The sequence below is a fragment of the Phlebotomus papatasi genome, chromosome 3, assembly GCF_024763615.1.
Source record: "Phlebotomus papatasi isolate M1 chromosome 3, Ppap_2.1, whole genome shotgun sequence".
Lineage (NCBI taxonomy): Eukaryota > Metazoa > Arthropoda > Insecta > Diptera > Psychodidae > Phlebotomus > Phlebotomus papatasi.
Genome location: NC_077224.1, coordinates 88,105,727 through 88,126,317, shown reverse-complemented (window position 1 = coordinate 88,126,317; position 20,591 = coordinate 88,105,727). Strand labels below are relative to the sequence as shown.

At 34.7% G+C, this 20,591-nt stretch overlaps 2 protein-coding genes across 14 annotated transcripts in view; one reads left to right on the top strand and one right to left on the bottom strand.

Moving 5' to 3' along the window:
* LOC129806243 (thioester-containing protein 1 allele R1-like) overlaps positions 1 to 12,325 on the bottom strand; it is a 41,719-nt gene extending 29,394 nt beyond the window's left edge. For 10 of the 13 annotated variants that reach the window (XM_055854687.1, XM_055854696.1, XM_055854690.1 and 7 more), the window contains exons 1-2: positions 12,089 to 12,293; positions 3,216 to 3,408 (exon numbers count right to left, since the gene is read on the bottom strand). In XM_055854687.1, the coding sequence (XP_055710662.1) occupies positions 3,216 to 3,408; positions 12,089 to 12,153 (258 nt within the window). In that variant the 5' untranslated portion in view covers positions 12,154 to 12,293. Of the gene's footprint in view, positions 1 to 3,215; positions 3,409 to 12,088 lie in introns of all 13 variants that reach the window. The other 3 variants (XM_055854695.1, XM_055854688.1, XM_055854683.1) reach the window with 2 other exon arrangements.
* On the top strand, positions 7,385 to 11,763 carry LOC129806249 (uncharacterized protein K02A2.6-like). Its single transcript, XM_055854711.1, has 2 exons — positions 7,385 to 9,546; positions 11,311 to 11,763. Exons 1-2 carry the CDS (start codon positions 7,530 to 7,532, stop codon positions 11,559 to 11,561), a joined length of 2,268 nt encoding a protein of 755 aa, XP_055710686.1. The 5' UTR covers positions 7,385 to 7,529; the 3' UTR covers positions 11,562 to 11,763.
* Positions 12,326 to 20,591: the final 8,266 nt, after the last annotated feature.

The following is a 20,591-nucleotide window of genomic DNA, read 5'->3' as shown; positions in this document are numbered from 1 at the left end:
TTTAAATAAATACCAAGTCGTGAATAAAGAATCGTGGTATTTCTTTACTGATAGAGAATTCTCAAAATGCAATTGAAAGACGTTTTGAAATTATTCAACAAAGTTATAAGAAACTTTGTACAGCTTTGCTCTTATACATTTAACACATTTTAACCAATAAATTATCTTATTTGTAATAATCAAATTAAGCTTAAAAAATTCTTTTTGGGTAAGTGGAATAAAACTAAACTTATTCAAAACTAGTAAAAAAAAAAGCTTTAAAAGCAGGCCTTAGAGAATATCTTAGAATGTGAGGTTATGTATGAACTAACCTCAAAGGAGAAAATTCTATTTTGAGTAAGCACAACCTAGATTAGTTTAAAGCTGTTGAAATGAACAACTTTTTGGGCAATTATTTCTTCAAGTCGAAGTTTATTAAAATACTTTTGGTCTTTATTACAAATGCATTTATTTTTAAATAACTGTAACCGGAAAATGTACTTGTTTTTTTTTGGGTTATCTCTCACATAACCTGACATTCCAAGTATTTGAAAGAAATCTGAACCACTTAACCCTTTAACGACGAGACAGTTTTCGCGGACCGAAAATCAGCAATAAAAACGAAACCGATAAACAAAATCAGTTAAAGGTCTTACATATAGCCTTATAAAATCCAACAGAGTCTGATTCTGTGTACTTTTTTCCTCTATGAGCGATAGGGACAAAAATAGCCTAAAAATTTAAGTAATTTTTCTGACAATACCAATGAATGATAATTTTCATTCTAATGAAAAATATTATATTTGAGTATTGTAGTTTCTTTTTCCAAAACGGTTTCGCATAAAAAAAATTGGAAGTATAAAAAATAATTAAAATTAATTTTAATTATGAGAATTTAAAAATTCGTCATTTTTGAGCTTAAAAATTTACTATATAACAAATAGCTGGAGACTTGCAAAAAATATTCTAGATTCCTTCAACATTCTTTTTTGAAAAAAACTATAAACATAAGGAAAAAATAATTTTAGGTAGTCAGGAAAAATTATTTTCTTTATGGGACACCGGTGTTCCAATCGTCCTTAAAGGGTTAATGTAAAAATTGTGGTTCTTCGAAAAATTTTCTGAGCTCAAAACGCGTTTTAAATCTTGAAGTGTCGTGAGCTAAAGGGTTAATGAGGAATTGAACAGACTTTTTCACCATAATATCAAAAAAATTATTAACTGCAAAAAAATAAGTAACGAGATAAACCTGTTTAAGCGACTTTTTGCAAAAGTGTTTCCTCACAAATAGTCAATTCGCGTGATTAGAAAAATTTAATTAAATTTGCATCTTGTTTCTTTTGTCGGCTCAATGATATCACTTATCAGGAAGTTTTGAGGAAAAAAAGGCGTGATCTCAGAGAGAGAGCATTTCACAAAGTCTGTAAGAAATATTTCTTGTGAAATAAGCTGATAACAAGCTGAAAAAAAACAAAAATAATACTAGACGGAACTTTTTTGGAGATACTTTGTGATTTTCCCGGGAAAATGTAGAACAAAATTCCCCTTTTCTGGTTTCCAGTTTTTTCTCACTTTTAGACATGTTTTTCTTGCTATTTTATTTGAAAAATTAAAATGTTTTTTTTCTGGATTAATCTTGAATCATTGAAAAAGTTAATTTGCGCTAGTAACATTCTTAAGATTAAGAGGTCTCTTAAGAGGAAGAGAATGTTTGGTATTTTAAAGTTCATGTTATGGATCACAGAACATTCATTAATATCAACGATTTTAGAATCAAGAATGAGGATTCTTGAATCAAAAATTATTCATAATTCGTGCACGAATTTAATGAGATTAACTGGTTTTTGAATTCAATTATTTCATTGCCTTTTTTTCAAATGTTTTATTATGAATGTATCATCGAAATGATCTAACTTGAATTTCCAGTGATTAAAACAGTCGTAAAAATAGCAACTAAATTATCTTTTTATCAGGGAATTAGGAATTAGAATTATTTTTGTGTGTTCTAAATGAAATTAGAATTAAGAAAAACAGTGGTAATGACTTTTAAATTATTCATAAGACGTAAAACTATGAGTAACTTTCATCAAAATAATTTGAAATACATCAAAATTGTTTATGAACTTCCTGACTTTCCAGCCGTTTTTGTTAACTTTATGCACAAGTTCTAATAAATGCATTTTATAGGGAATAATGAGGTAGTTTCGCACAAAAATAATGCATTATAAAAATTATCCAATACCTTTATTAGGGGAAGACTTTCATGCTTCGCACATAATCTAGCTTCGGACACTTCACGTTTTTTCCTGTATTTCTTCAATTAATCTGACATAACCCTTTTTAAAAAAAAAAATAAAATATACAGTAGACTCTCTCAAATTCGGGCATTTGGGACCGAACTGTCACCCGAATTATGGCCTCTACACATTGGGAGAAATTTTTGTCAAAAATAGCTCTTTTGAAGGAAATTCCCTGCAGCGTTGTTGTTAGAGAGAAATTCGGGCAACAAATTTTTTGAAATGCAACAATTTTTTATTGATCCGCAAACACATGTTGAGATCACATACTCATGTTTATGGTAAATTTCATGAAAACCCCTTAAGGATACAAAATAACATCAGAACTAAGACATTTGCAAAATCATGGCAAATTTGAGCATATTTGCTTCATTCGATAATCATAATCAAACTTGAAAAATGTCAACAAATTTTTTTCAAAGAGAACTGCTGCCCGAATTAAAAAGTAGCCCGATCTTGAAAGATCCGAATTAGCGAGAGTCTACTGTATTGCAATGAGGTTAGATTCACTAAAGCACAGGTGAGCAAAAACCGTTTGAAACCGAACAAACGTCAAATGAAACTTATACGTCAATGGTCAAAACGCTGACTGGACAAACTTATTTTGACGTTTATTCGGTTTCAGACGGTTCTTGCTCGCCCCTGCACTAAAGGAATATGGGAAAATATGAAGTGTTCGAAGCCAGAGTTTGTGCGAAGCCTAAAATCTTTCCCCTAATATTAATGTTTAACACATTTTTTCATAGATAAGGAATTTATCAAAAACGCGATAAGAAAAACCACAAAAATAAAAAATGCCCCTTGGTTAATCTGCCCGACCCTCCGCTAACGCGCTAACTAATTCTGCTAATAGAACAAATTGTTGGCAAACAAAAAAACACAAATTGCGCTTCAATGGAATTCCAAGCTTAGGTGAAATAAATAAGAAATTCTACTCACATCGATCTCCACGACTTTGCTGGTGTCTGGCTCAAGAGTGACATCCTTGAACTGGGAGAACTTGGATCCACCCTCGGATTGTCCTTCAACACCAACTCTCATCTGCACAGCCTCACTTGTGCCATGAGTACTTACGGAAATGTGATACGGTGAATTGGCGCGAAAGATGCGCGATCCAACAATTGTGTAGTACCTGCAAAAAAAATGAAGCCCGATTTGGCGATTAGGCCAGCAAAAAAAACCACAATGATCTGTAATTAATTCACTTCAAACACGATCTTTTTTTCACCCTAAGAGAGTCACGTTAAAATGGTTTAAAAATACATTTGAAATGCTAACAAGTAATTTATGTCAAGTAATAAAATTATGTAATTGGAGATTTTAATTACCAACAGTAAATTGATAAATATTCAAGTTCAAATGTTTCTTTCAACTTATGATAATAACGAGACTTTCATTACAGGGAAGGGCTAACAATTACAGGAAAAAGTGTGCAAATTTTGAAGGTTATGTGCAGAATGTTTTATTGATAATGATATTTTCCTCTTAGAAAAGAACATAATTATTCTTATTAAATTGCAATTGCAGAATTGTTGAAACTCTAAATTAAAATTAAAAATTTTAACGCACAAATTCGTTGACAAATATTTTATCTTTGAGGTTATGGTCAAGGGTTTTTGAGGATTTTACTGACATTGATAAAACTTCATCAAATTAAAGTTTGAGTTCAAAAATTGTCTAAATTTTAAAAATATATAACCAAACATTTGTAAAAAAAATTGAAAAAATTGTATTTTTAAGGTTATGTACGGAATATTCTAAAGCTAAAAGTTGCACCAAAAGTAATCGAGAATTTATACAAAATCATTGAGATTATTTTCAAAGTATTTTGCAGAAAATTAGCACAATAGGGGTGTCGAATGATATGAACCCAAACAAACTTAACCGACTTAACCTTAAATTTACAAGAATTATGCATTTGAGGTTATATTTTAAAGATATTTCCACTAAACCAATAGAGAACATTGTTTACTAAAGGTTGGGGCAATATTTGAGATTATCATCGCAACATTTCTATAAAGATTTAAACTTAAAAACTAAAGTATCAGACATTAAGATCTAAAAAGACAGTGTGAAATTTGACACACTTACCCTATGTTTCTAATAATTTAACAGCTCTAGAAGCTTTACAGATATAACGGTAGAAACTATGTACATTTTTTCAAGAAAAGATTATTTTAAAAGAATAAAGAAATTATTTTTTAAGGGGTTACATAGGTCTCTCAAGTCAAAAAAATCAATTCTTTTAATTTGTTATTTATTTTATAGTATAACATTTGAAAAATATTTTCTGAAAATTTCAAGTCAATCGGAGTAAAACTCGGAGGTTGAGCAGTTTTAGTTATGCATTCCGCCCGCGCGCGCATATTGTTGTAAAACATAATACGCGTTCTTCTCAAAACACCGTTTTACAATGCGGTAGTTAAGATTACCCAGAGTCTACTGAACCGATCTTTCCGAAATTTTGCAAACATGTTTTCAGAAGTATTATCTAGTGTTTGAACGAAGAATTTGCACTTTTTTTTAATCAGAACCATTTTTACAATACAAAATGTGTTGAAAAATAGGGTAAAATTGATACGTATTTACAAAAACTTTTACCAAAAATCCAAATTTTGTTTTTTCTTTTTCAAAAATCCTTCGTTCATCCACGGGTCCAACTAATCCTCTAACAGAGTATATTTGGTTTTTTTGATTTCAGATGAACCTACTGGGGCAAATCCTGCCTATCGCAAGATCTGTTTTTTTTGAGGAATGGTTCCGAAAATCAGCTACCAACGGTCGAATTTTCAAAATTTTTCTATTTTTTTTTAATTTTGTTCTAATCTTTCATGTCCCAAAAGTTGGAATTTCTAAAATATTTTCGACACAATAAATTATTATCAGAAAAAAGACCTTTTTTTACATGAGAGGCCAATGTAACCCCTTAAAAAATAGCTGCATCTCACACAAAAATATTAAATTATATAATTTGATAGAAAGAGAAAAATAAAATTACTATATGGGCAATAATAGAGCTAGAAACACATCTTCTATCAATTCTATTTCATTAAATTGAAAGTATTACAAGTAGTAATTAAATTGAAAGTATTACATACTCAAATTGGAGAATGGAATTCCGGATAAAACAAATTAGGAGGAGTTCTAATCTTCTCAGTAATAATTCTCAGTTCTAATACTCTCTTATTTAAATGATTTTTTTTTAAATTAAATTTTGAGAAAATAGTTCGAACTCTAAATTTGTCTATCTGTAATTCCGCATTGTCCAATATTTTAAGTTTCACCCTAAATTTTATCTGTACATTGGTCCATAAAAAGCAACCGCGGACGATTAATTTGTTAACTTTAACACCAAGTAGTTGACAACACTTTTACTTTATTTTACTATGTTCATAAAAATGCCAATAGAGGACCTATACCAAATTTCGAGCGAGCAGCTGTTAATATCGGACACATCTTTGGTTTTTTATTTGAATTTCTAAACGAAAACAAACGAAAGATCGTTGTATCTACGAACGAGATGCTATAGAAAAATAAAAAAAACAACATTGGAAGAAATCCGGAAGGACAAGGGACTTGGATAAACTTGGTGTCCGATATAGCACACATGTCTATATTTTCTTTAATTAATTTTGAAATATATTAAGAACAATCTCAGGGAAATCAAGTAAGTTAATCAACTTTTTAATGTTCCAATCAACACTTCTGAAAAAGAAGTAAACAAATGTTAGGACTATAGGGCTTTATGTAACATGTCCGAATTTTGGTACAGTTAACTTAATATTTAAAATTAATTCGGAATCATTTTTAATTCCAAATTTAGAGATTTTCTCGCTGTTTCAGATAGGCAAAGAGAACAAAACACACAACGAATAGGAGTAAACTTAATGGTCAAATAAACTGAGCCTGAACCTTGAGTATATTTAGCTTGTAAAATATGGTGACAAAAATTTATTCCAAACTGTCATAAACTAAGGGTTTAGGATGAACTATTTGGGGTCACTTGCGTAAATTCCTTTATCCAATCCTTTAGAGGAAGTTTTTCAGGCTTCGACCATGTTCTGTCTTCGAACACTTCGTATTTTCCCATAGTACTTTAATAAAACTGACCTATCTGTGGTATATTTTTTATAACTATTCTTAAGTTACACATTAACTGAAAAAATATGTGAAATTCATTAAAAAATATGGGAAAAATGTGAAAAGTTTACAGATCAAATATTCTCTAGAATCGGCCTGAGTCTACTTGAGCCCTTATACGGGCTTCAGATCTAAGACTTAGCCATATGGCTTAACTTCTCCAATTTCTTGTCAGTTAAGATGTTTCGAATATTGACTTGGAATTGGATTTTATTAAACGCAAATGATGTATTAGATTTTCGAAAATAAAAAAAATGGTTGCTGCTTAGGATCTTTAGACTTTCGGAAACTGGGCTTCCAAAATAAAGTTTGAAGACCGTTCTACACTCAAAAGTACCTTTGCCCATCTAAAACAGTGAAGAAATCTCAAGAATATGAATTAGAAATGATTCCGAATTACCCTGCTTTACTCTATCTAGTTAAACTCAGAAGTTCGTGAGTAGCGTATTATTTTCGGTTATATTTGAAAATGGCATCTTCAGCGCCAACTAGCGTCGCACGTAAGAAACTTTTATGTTCTACAAACCGTATTCATTTAACAAAACGTTTTAAATTTGCCGTCAAGAAGCTCAAATAAAGCCGCAGATAGAAGAGTTGATAAATGAATTAGATTTTACATTTATTTACACGGACAATTGCTCTATTCGCGAGAATTTGAAAGAGAACAAAAAGTGACATTAATCTGAGATTAGGGGATTTTCAGCTCGAATTGTTTTTCTTAGTTCCAATCTAAGAAAAAAAAACGGTATTCCCGTGGTTTCTGGTTTAAAAAAAATCACAAAGAGAGGGAGAGATGCCTTTGAGACGTTCATGTTAAAGTTTATCATGTTGGACAGATTAGGACGGTTCTAAGAAATCTTATATAACATCTTTACTTGTTTCTTCTTCTATTTAGTAAACTTTGTGCATCGATCAGCAATTTCTCGTGAAATTGATGAACAGCAAAGACAATTGTAAAGTTGGTAGCATTGAAAATGTTGTATGTAAAAACTTCAGTTTGGAAATTGAGCTAACAGAGAAATACACGTGTTCTAAGCAAACCTGGATTGTGTTATTTCCTTAGCATTTCTAGTTTTCCTGCTTATCTTACATGGTGTCAGAAAGCGACCCACGATGGCTAACGAACAGGAAAATGCAATGGAGGAAGTTGCAGGAGCTGTGGGAGGATCCACAGTGAAGATTCGTCAGCCGGGGGAGTTGAGGTTAGGTCAACCTCAAATGAATTCTGTCTGGAGGAAATGGGAAAAAGCGTATAATTTTTACGCAAAAGCTACCAAACTCGATAAACAGGAGCCTGAGGTGCAAGCTGCCGCATTCATGTCTATCATTGGGGTTGAAGTGGAAGAAATTTATGAAAATTTCGGACTTTCAGAAGATGAAGCCAACGATGTGAACATCCTGATGACAAAGTTCCGGGAGTATTTCAACCCTAAAGGCAATGAAGTTTATGAGACATATGTGCTCAGGAAGATGCAGCAGGTCTCTGATGAGTCTATTAATGACTTTGTGACCAGAGTTACTACCCAGGCAAAGAATTGCGGTTACCCGGTGAGCATGTTGGATCGCATAATACGAGATCAATTGGTAATCGGGGTGAGCAGCAAGGTTGTCCAGGAGAAACTATTGGAGTCTGAGAATCTTACACTGGAGAAGGCTGTAAGAATGTGCAAAGCACATGAGAAAGCAACCAAACACACACAAGCAATTTCTGAAGAAAGTTCCTTAGTGGCTGTAGTGAAAAAGAAGACCCCGAGTGAGGCTAAAGTGAAGTTGTCTGAGTGTAAACAGTGTGGTGCAAGTCATGCAGTCGGGAAATGTCCTGCTTCCCAAAGGAAATGTTTCAGATGCAATGAAACGGGACATTTCGCGACTACATGCAAAAAGAAAAAGACCAAAAAAGTGAAAAAGATTCAGAAGGACGATCAAAATAGTGATAAAAGTGAAGAAACTGATGAAGAAGACTTCGTGGTAGACCATTTGAGAGTATGGTCAATTCGTGGAGGAAGTGATAAAGACATCTGGAAGGAAACCATCGACTGCCACGGGCAAAAATTAGTGGTGAAAATTGATACAGGTGCGGAGTGCAATGTGATTTCCACTAAAGTGTTGAGGAAGTTTCCGGACGTCGAGGTGGTGCCGTCAAAAGTGAAAAGGCTAGTAGCTTTTGATGGAGGGGTTATTAAAGTTCTGGGAAAAGTGAAACTTTCGTGCAAAGTTAAGAAATCTGAGCAAGATTTCTGGTTTCAAGTTATAAGTGGGGCACAGAAGACAATAATGGATGGAAAATCTGCGATCATGGCCGGACTTTTGGCACGAATTGAAGGATTGAATGTCGCAAAGGATGTCTTTGATGGATTAGGATGCGTTAAGGGGTTTGAATACGACATCGATCTAATAGATAATCCCCAGTTTACGATACATCCAGCTCGTTCAATACCATATGCTATACGAAATGATGTCAAAAAGGAGTTAGACACAATGGAAAAGCTAAATGTTATTGAACGGTGCAAGGAGGCCAGTGATTCAGTCGCGCCGTTGGTCGTTGTAAGAAGAAACGGAAAATTGCGACTGTGCATCGATTTGACGGACGTAAATAAGAACGTGAAAAGGCGCCATTTTCCGTTGAGAGGAATCGAAGAGATTTCTGCTCGAGTCGCAGGAAGTACCAGGTTCACTTTGTTAGATTGCACTAAAGGGTTTTGGCAGATCCAGCTTACCCAAAGGACGTCAAAAATTCTTACATTTTCCACTCCATGGGGCAGATACTCGTGTAAAAGGATGCCATTTGGGCTGGCATCTGCTCCGGAAGTTTACCAGTGCTTGATGATGCAATTGTTGGGGGATATTCCGAATGTAGAGGTCTCCATGGATGATGTGCTGATACATGCGGCCACTAGTGAGGAGTTACAAGAGACAACTCTGAAAGTCATCGAAACATTGAGAAGCAGTGGGCTGAAACTCAATAAGGAAAAGTGTGTTTTTGACAAAAGCTCGGTGAAATTCTTGGGTCATATCGTATCCGAGGAGGGTTTGAAAATTGATCCAGCAAAAGTGGATGCCATTCAAAGGTTGAAGGTTCCAGAGGACAAAAAAGCACTTCAACGGTTCTTGGGCATGGTGACTTATTTGGGTAAGTTCATTCCTAATTTATCCCAAATTACTGATCCTTTGAGGCAGCTATGCAAGAAAAATTATGAGTGGCGTTGGGAGTCAGAACACCAAGAATCCTTTGAGAAGATCAAGGTTCTCTTAGGTAAAGCCCCTGTATTGAAATTCTATGATGTGAACCAAGATGTGACCCTCACAGTGGATAGTTCATCTAAGGCGTTTGGGGCTGCGTTGATGCAGGGAGGGCAACCAGTCGCTTATGCAACTAAAGCTCTAACTCAGGCTGAACAAGGTTGGCCACAGATTGAAAAAGAGGCGGGAGCGATTAGATTTGCAGTTCGAAAATTCCATGCCTATGTCTGGGGTAAAAAATTAGTCGTCGAGACTGATCATAAGCCCCTTGAGGCTATTTTCAAAAAGCCAACGACATCCGCTCCACCTCGTCTGAAGCGTATTCTATATGATGTTAAGCCATATAATCCCTTGGTAATTTACAAAAAAGGATCACAAATTCCACTGGCTGATATATTAAGCAGAGATTGTGAGTCTACTGGAGATGAGTGCGAGGAAATATCAGAGGAACTCGAAGTGAATGCCGTTTCTTGTTTGGAGCCTAGTGCAGAATCAAGGATGATTGATGCAACCGCTGAAGATCATGAAATGCAAAAGCTCTGGAAAGTAATACAAAGGGGATGGCCTGATAGTGCAAAAGAGGTTCCATCTTGTGTTAGACCATACTTTACGTTCCGGGAAGAGTTAGCGTATGTGAACGGTCTAATTTTTAAAGGCTCGCAATGTGTGATTCCTGAAAACGAAAGGAAAGTTGTTCTGGACGCGATCCACAAGGGTCATTGTGGAATCCAGGCAGCACTAAGGAGAGCTAGAGACTTTGTGTACTGGCCCGGAATAACCTCGGAAATAACGGAAATGATTGAGCAATGCAAAGTGTGCCAGGAAACTAGAAATCAAAAGCCCAAGGAGACTGTGCTGATGAAGCCGGTTCCAGAGCTACCATTCCAATTGGTAGCTGTTGATTTCTTCCATTTCAAGGGGAAGGAATTTGTGTTGATGGTTGACTCATTCAGTGGGTATTTTGATTTTGCGCCATTGAGAATAACAACTGCAGCAGCGTTGATAGAATTTTGCAAAAGCAAATTTTCTGATCACGGCATTCCCGAAGAAGTTCACTCAGATGGTGGGCCACAGTTTGCTAGCAGAGAGTTTCAGTCTTTCGCTAAGGAGTGGGGTTTTAAGTCCGTCATTTCAAGCCCATATTTCGCAAGGTCTAACGGACTTGTAGAGAGGTATGTGCAAACTGCGAAAAAGTTACTGAAAAGATGTGACTTAGAGGACTTGAGGCTGGCAATTCTAATGGAAAGAAATACCACACGGCCTGGTTTGAAATCTCCTGCTCAAAGATTATTTGGGAGGGTCACAAGGAATCCTCTGGTAATTAATAAAAAAGTTCTGACTCCGTGTTGGCTATCTGATGAGGTTGAAAGACTAAAAACAGCCAGACAAAAGCAAAAAAGTTATGCGGATCGCTCGGCGAAGGAGCACAAGGCCTTTGATAATGGAACTCGGGTCCTTCTTCAGGATCGTGGTAATTGGGTGACGGGTGAAATACGGGAGCCTGTCACAGAAAGGTCATATAATGTAAAACTAGATGACGGAAGAACAATCAGAAGAAATTCTGCTTACATTAAGCCAACAAAGATACGAGTTCCAATAAATGCGGAGGAAGTGCAGTTTGAGTTTGAGGATGATAATTTATCCCAAATTGCAGAAACACCAGTACAGAATGACGTACCGGCACTTCATGAAAGGGTTGTGAGAGGTCCAAAGAACCAGGCAGAAGGTTCTGTTGGAAGGAGTGGTGATGGAGAGGCAGGTGGGCCTGCCCAACCAGAAGCGTCAACAAGGCCTATACAGGAAAGAGCGAGCACTGCATCACGGCTAGAATCTTCTGCAAGTCCATCTCTGGTAACAACTCGTTCTGGAAGAGTTGTAAAGAAGCCCATCAGGCTAGATCTTTAAATTTGAATACTTTTGCCCTTTGCCAATATTTAAAATGCATTGCTTACTTTGATTCCTCTAAAATTTGAAGTTCCTTTATTTTTCAAACTTGAATTTATTATAAAAAGGGAAAGATGTAAAGTTGGTAGCATTGAAAATGTTGTATGTAAAAACTTCAGTTTGGAAATTGAGCTAACAGAGAAATACACGTGTTCTAAGCAAACCTGGATTGTGTTATTTCCTTAGCATTTCTAGTTTTCCTGCTTATCTTACAACAATGAAGATTTTTGTGCTCAGAAATATAAACGGTGATGATGTCAAAACACACGTAGGCATGATATTTTACTCTTATTTTTGCACAATAAGTCGCTACACCAACGCAAATACCTGGACTACAGGAAACCAAATTTGTCAAGTGACTCTCTGTTGGTATTACAAATAAAACTGCCCATCTCGAGTGAGAGAGACTTTCTTCACCACAGAGACCATTGGGCAATTTTATGTGTCCATTTGGGAGTGGGTGGTGAAATTTTCTAACATTTCCTTACCCTTTGGCATCACAGGAAGCCCCAAAGATCACACAGGTGAGAACTATCGCGAAAAATCGCGACATATTGGACAACCTTAGTCACCAAAGTCTCACTTGGATATCAAGTTAAACTGCACAAGCGACACTTGAATAAAAAAAAAAATGTTCAATTGCTTCTGACCACTTCCAAACAGCTCAGAGTCTCAACTTAAACTGAATAATATTGTGCTGGGAGATTCAGCATTAAAGTCCACGAGAGACAAGGTCGCTGGAGAGTTGTTCATTCAATTCACAATGATCACTTGGGGGATTCCAGAGAGTCAGAGAGAGTGAGATTTCTTCTGCATCTTCTCTTGCGATCAACACAGACACTCGCACGTGCTGTTGCTTCATTCCTGACCAGAAGCACAGAAAAAAAATCCCCGCGCTTCCCGGAAAGCCATCACAAGTATACTCAGGTGGCGAACACCATTTGGATCATTTGGAAGTGCAGGAATGTGTGATGGATTAGTCACTCTCGCCCGGTCACATTTAATTAGATTCCATCACGAAAATACTGAATAATTTACATCTATTTGTGAAAAACTCATTAATTTTAAACTTGCTCCCATGTTTCATGTTTTATGTTTCATCAGTGTTTCACATTCATCTTAACCCTTTAGCGCCAATTGGATCATTTTGTACGAAAAAATTTTAATACTCGGAAAATTTAAAAAAAACACACACACACAACTCACTTTTAGGTAAAAATAAGCTAAGCAGTAACCCAGTGATAAGCTTAGATCAGCTCTTGGACCAGATTCTTGTAGGTAAGATTCTTTTCGTAAACCAACTCAGAATTCCTGTAAATTGGATTTAGAGTGATGAGGGACGTTACGGCGTTATCACACTTGCACATTAAAACTTTAATGTGATTCACATTAATTGTCGCTTGTGAGCGTCGAAATATGTTATTTGTGTCTTTGAGTCACTTATTATTTGGGGCTTTTCTATTTATTGATAAAGAAGTGGACTTGGCCTGCAAAAATAAGTTTAAATTTACCTAAAGCATAAATATTTTTCATATTAAAAAATTAAAGGGAAAATCGCATTAATTTTTCGCATTAATGCTATAAATCAATTTATATCAAATTTTGCGGGCCAAGTCTACCTTTTTATCAACAAATAGATCAAATTTTGAATATAAAATGATTCAAACACACAAATTACACATTTGGACTCTCACGAGCAACAATTAATGTGAATCATATTAAAATTTTAATGTGCAAGTGTGATAACACAGTTAGTCTTATGAAGTTCAAATGTTTTAGAAAATTGTAGTACTTTACGAGACCGTGCATTTGCACCCCGACTCATTATATTCGGGTAAATAGAACTGAAAATATGGTGTTTTGAATTTCATAAATTTCGACCTGCTATTTTTCCGGTTCTAATAAAATTACAGTGAATTCACCCCCCTTTTATTAACATTTCAGCGTAGAATACAACATTGGAAGATTTTAATTAACTCAGACAATACGGATTTTAAGGAAAATGAATAAAAGATGGAAGTGTTAGTCTATCATTATGCTACCGGCGATTGTTTGGTTGATTACTTTTTTTTTAAATGTCTTTGTACAGTATCAACCAAAAGTTTCTTGACAAGAAACTTTTCTTGATAGAATTTTTTTCTTGATAGAAAAAAATAACTTTTTAACATTTTTCATATTGCAAATGAGTTGCTTATAATCCTTAGCTGTATTTCAGTATTTCAAAAAAATTGATTTTGTTTCATATAAAATTTTTTTTTCTAAATGGTGATCATTTTTCATCGGCCAAAAATTTCTTGACAAATCGTCAGTTAAATCAGCATTTGTCGTAATTTCCTTTTGACAACTTTTCAGGAGAAGAAATTTTCAGTTCAGCTTTATTTTTCTTAAAAATGAGCCCCGAATGCGATACTTTTAAGTCAAAATAATAAAATTGGCACTAATAAACTGTAACTCGAGAAAATCTTTGTAAAATGATTTAAAAGCTGAGATATTGAGATATATGTTCGATGAAACACAATAAGATTTTATCGTAACTTCCAATGTACGAAGATCTTTGAAGTTACGACAATTTTCAAAAATGCATTATATCAATTTCAATGACTCTAGTGATAATAAACACCTTTATTTGACTAAATTAATCCATTAAACGGTTATCCCTGTCGCTAAAAGCTTTTATTTCATAAATTTTATTGCATAAATTTTGCGCGCCGTGTCGCTTGTTTTGTTTTAAATTAATGACAGATGAACAGGGATTTTTTCTTACTTTTTTCTCACAAATATTGAATTAAAATGAGTCAATGTTGCATTATTCGCACTGTCTTTGGATATTTGGAAGAGCTTGTGAACTTTTTAATGAGAAATATTACATTTTTGCTGTAAATTACAAGCCACGCAAACGAGCAAAAGAAGTTACGGCAAATGCTGATTATTGAAAATTTTGTATGAAAATTTGTCGTAACTTCCCCAAAAATGGAAGTTACGACAAATTCTGATAAATTTTTCTTAATTATGGGCACTTACGATAATTTTTGTTTAAGATAATTTTTAATGGGCTTATAAAAGTTTCTTTTTCTCAAGTGCGTTTAATAAACAAAATTACGCCGATTCCAAATATGTATATATCGCAAAATCGCAAAAATGAAGTTACGACAAATGTTGATTTAACGGACGAAATTTGAAAACGTGTCTCAGAATGGTCAAATACGTGCAATTAACATCCTTTTACCAGTTATATAATGAAGTTATGTTATTTGAAAGGCAAATGGTCAGTTTGCACATTTCTAAAGTTTTCAGTGGTTAATATATGTGTATAAAAGTAATGATAAATTTGCCAATTTATAATTTAGATTAAAATGGAGAGTTGCAAAAAATTGAAAAAAAGGACATCGTCTATATATCCAATTATAACTATTTAAGAAAAGAATATTCCACTTAGAATTCAAATAAGGAACGTTAATAAAGAAAAATATTTTAAAAATCGAATCCATGTTGAACTTTTCGTGCGAAACTTTGTGCACAAACTTTACATAACTTCTCTGGAAGCGTGTAACAAATAGTCTTTGAAAAATTGTAACTAAAAATCCGTTCTCTGCAGCAATTCCGATATCAATTGCGCAAAAAAAATTATCCAAATGTATATTGCTATAGATGCGAATGGGTTAAATAAATTTTCTTCACAACTTTCGTAAAATTTCTTTAAAATAATTTCAAATTAAAAATGATGATCCATAAAATTGCCACTTTTCTATTATAACTATTACGACTCCGTATTCCCCTATTAAAGCTTCCAGCAACAGATAGTAAAGTTCAACAAATTTACGTTATATCCTTTTTAATTTTCTTATCGAGCTTAATTGCATATAAAATTGAGTTTAGTTGCAGTAAGTGAGAAAATCCAGAACAATATTATTTTAGGCAATTGCTACACAAATAGTTTGAGTGGCTGCTGGAAAACTTTCACACAACTTCCCTTATTGGGTTTATAAAGTCAGAAAATTTAATAATATTTCTGTATATATTTGAATTAACAAAATGCAAATGACTCAACTTGCTTTTAATTGCTGTTCGTGTTGACTTGGTTTCCAGCATTCTGCAGAAAGCTTAAAGTTATCCATGTCGTTTGAGAATTTACAGATATTAATTCCCCAATTTCGCTAAGCTCATTGAAGTTCAAAGAAGCCCCAAAGCCATGAATTTCCCTTCAATGGAACATTTATCGAATAATTCTTCAAGAATTTTGAGTCGGGGAGGAGGGAATTTTGAGTATGTCTCAATGTCTTTGGAACTTTGTCGAGTGCCAAAATTCCAACAATGCAAATCCGAGAAGTTTGGAGGATATTCATGAGATGGAGAAGAAATCTTAAATCGTCTCCCAATTTGAGGAATTAAGGAATTGAATTAAAAAGGATTCAATCCCTTTATGTCAGTAGAAAACCAGGTGGGAAAAAAAAAGAATTTATTGAAAGTAGGTTGAAGATTAGGTACTACATATTGACGATATTGACCTGAATGATGAATTATATTTTATTCATAGAGTAAATGTCCTAATTCAAAACCATTTCCAGACGTTTTAACTTTGGCAGAAGATGCAACACATTAAGTTCATATTTTTTCTGAAGAAAATTACATAAATTTGCTCCTTGACACTTCTAAAATGTTACTGTTTAGTGAAAATTCTTTAGATATAATTTGAAAACTTCTTAAATACAAGAAAAATACGCTAGTGTAAAATGCTTCTATTGGAAACAGATTAATCCAAATGGAGACAAGGGAAATGTTCTAATTGGAGACAAACAGTGAAACCGCGACGAAAGGCTTCCAAAACCTTGTTGAGTTGCTCTTGAGTGCAGGATTTGTTCTTATTCCTGGTCTTTTCTCCTTTCCCATCTAAAACAATAGGAAAATCTCTCCAAAAAAAATCATATTTCCGGGATTTCCTATTAAAGCATTTGCAGACATTTCAGAAAAACCCTTTTTGTTCACGAAATAGGTAATTATTTCATTTGAAAACTTCACGTACTGTTAACAATAAAGATAGCACTTAATTTAACTAAAATTAGCCAGAAATATGACTTTAATGTTAAACAAAACGGATAAACAAGTCACTTTATTGTGTTTTTCATTGGAAAACATGGTCGATCGATGAAAAATTCGATAGTGAAAAGGTACACTTTTAATTTTTCTGAGGAATTAGCAAATTCAAATTTGTAAATATGAATGGATTTTTGCTGTATTTAGAGCAAAATTAACTAAATAATGAAACTGAGGTATAGAAAATATATAAATATAATAATTTAGTACTGTATTTATCGTGAAAACAATGACGTTTCCATTTGGAGTAGCGAAAAATTTCCATTTGGAGCAGGTTTTGAATTAGCTTAATTTACCCTAAAATGAAAAGGCAGTATGTTACCACTAAGACGCGAGAAATTACGGAAATTTGATTCAAAGTACAAATTAATCTCACACAAATTTCGTTAGTTTTGAAAAAAAAATCATTTGAATTTGGGAGGTGAGAACTATCAAAAATACCGACCGAATGTTCAAATTTAGAAAACTCTACTGTAAACCAAAAAAAAACGTGGTTTAGGAGAAATGAAGGGTGATGAGGAAAAAGGAGAAAAATGCATGGACATAACTTTCTTTATTAGGGGTTACCGAAAGCCGGAAGTTGATATCTGTTACCTTTTAAGCTCCAGATCGGTGACAAATTCGAAAGAAATCTGATTGAATATACTGCTCTCTCTTTTAGTTAGAACAGTAAAAGTGATGAAGGAATGTGAAAATATGCGTTGAGCGTTGGGTATACCTAATACCTAATGCCATAGACATACTTACGATTTAAGCCGAGAGAGGGCTTAACGTACAGTAGACTCTCACTCAATCGGCTCTTTTTCAATCGGGCGAAAAATTTTGTTGACAATTTTCACGTTTAATTATGAAGCTAATTTGCTCAAATTCGCTGGAGTTCTTCCTATTTTATCGTGATTCTTTATAGTTGAGCGGTTTTAGTGGAATTTACAAAGGCTTTGACGCCCAAACCTATCGATAAACCGGATGACATTTTGCCCCATATTCCCGATTGAGAGAGAGTCTACTGTAATTATAATCAAAATAATAATCAAGCTTACATTTCCATCAGTTTCTTACTAAACCGTAACCGTCTTTCGGCTTAATCCGATTAACGGCTTAGTGGGAAACTGATGGGAATTTAGTCAAATCATTATTTTGATTAAATGAGAAGAGGAAATCTTTTTCTTGGACATTTTTTTTAGCACTGTACTGTTCTAAAGTGCTTCTGCATTATCGACTTTTCTTTATGTTGGTTCCTGTCTCGGTTGTTTTCCCTAGTCCCCGTCATGGTTCAAAGCCACAAAATAGTCGTGACAGGAACCAACACAAAGAAATGTCGATAATGCAGAAGCGCAAGTACAACCGTGTACTAAAAAGAAATTCAGGAGAAAGGGACAGATAATCCTAACCGGCTTATGTAGGTGAGATTCTTAACGTGAGCTAACTCGGAGTGCATGCAAATTCGATTTAGAGCTGAAGTTGGGAGACGCCATTCAGTTATCTTGAATAAAATTCGTGAAATTATACAAATTTTGTATTTAAACCAAAATATCAAGGATTTGGATGAACTGACAGAAAAGTGATATATGGGTGAAATGTAGACCAGAATGTTCTCTATAATTTTCTCATAGAACATGATCTCATCTATTACTCAGAAGCCAAGATAAGCGAGGTTTTTTGTTTCTTAACTCGTTTTTTCATCCAGAGTTCCCCAAGTAGTCATTTGTTGAACTTCAACTATATCAAAGAATTGTTGTATTTTGTGAGACTCTTCATTTAAAACCCTATTTTAAGTGTCTTGGTGGAGTAGAGGCAGTCAAATTGGCATCTGAGTGATTTCAAAGCGTTATTATTGGAAAAATCAATTTTTTCACACTTAAACGGCAAAATCTGAGTGATAGCGTAGTCTGAGTGGAAAATGATGTATGGACGAAATGTAGAGACAAATGTCCTCCACAATTATGTCGAAGTAATCATCAAAATCGGTTCAGCGACAGTCGAGATAATTGAGGTTATGTGATATTGAAATTGGTTTTTCGACTGTGGCGCCCCTGATGTTGGTCCCACGAAGTTCAAATATTCTAGAAAGTTGTAGCATTTGGTGAGATCTTTCGTTTAAGCCCTCATTCATCAAAATCGGTCACATAGAACCGGAGATATGATTTTTTGAATGTTGTGAACTTTGACCCCTCATATCTCCGGTTCTATTGAAACCACAGCGCACATACGCACCATTTTGGAAACGTCCTAGACTGGACTACAACATACTAAAATTTCATTAACTTGCACAATGCCGTTTTTGAGAAAAGTGACTTTGAATTTCGATGAATTTTGACGCTATCACAGCGCCACCTGTGGTGACTTTTTGAACTTCCATCTGAAAGTGCTCATCGAGACGAAACCAAAAAGGTAACATTTATGTCGCTATGTTAATTAGAACCGGAGATAGAGGCCGGTCAATGTTCGAACTTTGACCCCTTATAGCTCGGGTCAGGGGTTATGGATCGACTTAAGGTTTTTTTTGTTTGATAGGTATAATCAACGGCTACAACATACTAAAATTTCAGCCCGATTGCATAAGGAATTTTTGAGTTATTTAACTTTTAAGATTTAAAAATTTTCTTTTTAATAATAGCGCCCCTAGCGGTGGTTTTATGAACTTGCGATGTTAGAAGGGGAAGTGGCATTTCACGAGAGCTTTCCAAAAAGCCCTCACTTTTTGAATTCTGACAATTAGAACCGGAGTTATGGCCATTTTAAGAAAATTTTTTTGGACCCTTATAGCTCGGGTCAGGGGGGTCGTGGGACCTTAAGTTTGGTACTGATGGAAAGCTCTAAGGCCCAGCTATAACATACTAAAATTTGAGCCCACTCGATGCCATAGGGGCGGAGCTATTGAGAAAACAAAAAAAGGGGGGTCTTCAAAATGGCGGAAGGAGGGGTGGGGGGTGGGGGATCAATGCACCAAGTTGCAATTTTCATACGATATTTAACCTTTGCCGAAAACCGCAAGTCGATATCTTTTTTAGTTTAGGAGCTATTAAGCTCCAAAGAGCGGCCGGACGGCCGGCCGGCCGGCCGGGAACGTAACTTAGCCCCCCATATATTCGTGATCAGGAAGTGGCGAAACACATTTTGGCCAAGTTTGAGCGCGATCGGACGACATGAAATTTTGTTAGGATTATAGTAGGTGAGATTGTTAAGAATCTCACCTAATATTTCTCTTTTCATTTTTCATTGAAATATAATACCATCACTATGAGAGCTAAATCAAGTATAACTAATAGAAATTTAATGATCATGAGATTTTTTTGGTGTAAATTGGAAATGATATCTTGTTCTTTAGCTGGACACTTCCCTGAATTTTCAGATAGGAATAGTTTGTTATTCCAAGAGGCAGTTTCAGAACTGAAGTGATGTAATGATAGAGTTATTCCAATGAAAAAGGGAATTGTTTCTCCTAAACATTGTTTTTAGTACATGACTGTTCTCATCTGCCTCTGCGTAATTGACTTTTCTTTGTGTTGGTTCCTGTCACGACTGTTTGGAGATTTTAGAACAAGGCTAAGACTAGTGAATACAATCGAGACAGGAACCGATGCAAAAGAAAAGTCGATAATATAGAAGCACTTGAGAACAGTAAAGTACTGAAAAATGAACATTCTCTTTTAGTCAGTGACTGTTCTCAGGTGTTTCTAGATAATCAATTTTTCTTTGTATTGGTTCCTGTCACGATTATTTCCTGGCTTTGGACAACGACCGGGACTAGAGAAAACAATCGAGACAGGAACCATCGCAAAGAAAAGTCGATAATGCACAAACACTTGAGAACAGTAAAGTACTGAAAAATGATTATTTTTTTCAGTCCGTGACTGTTCTCAGGTGTTTTTACATAATCAATTTTTCTTTGTAATGGTT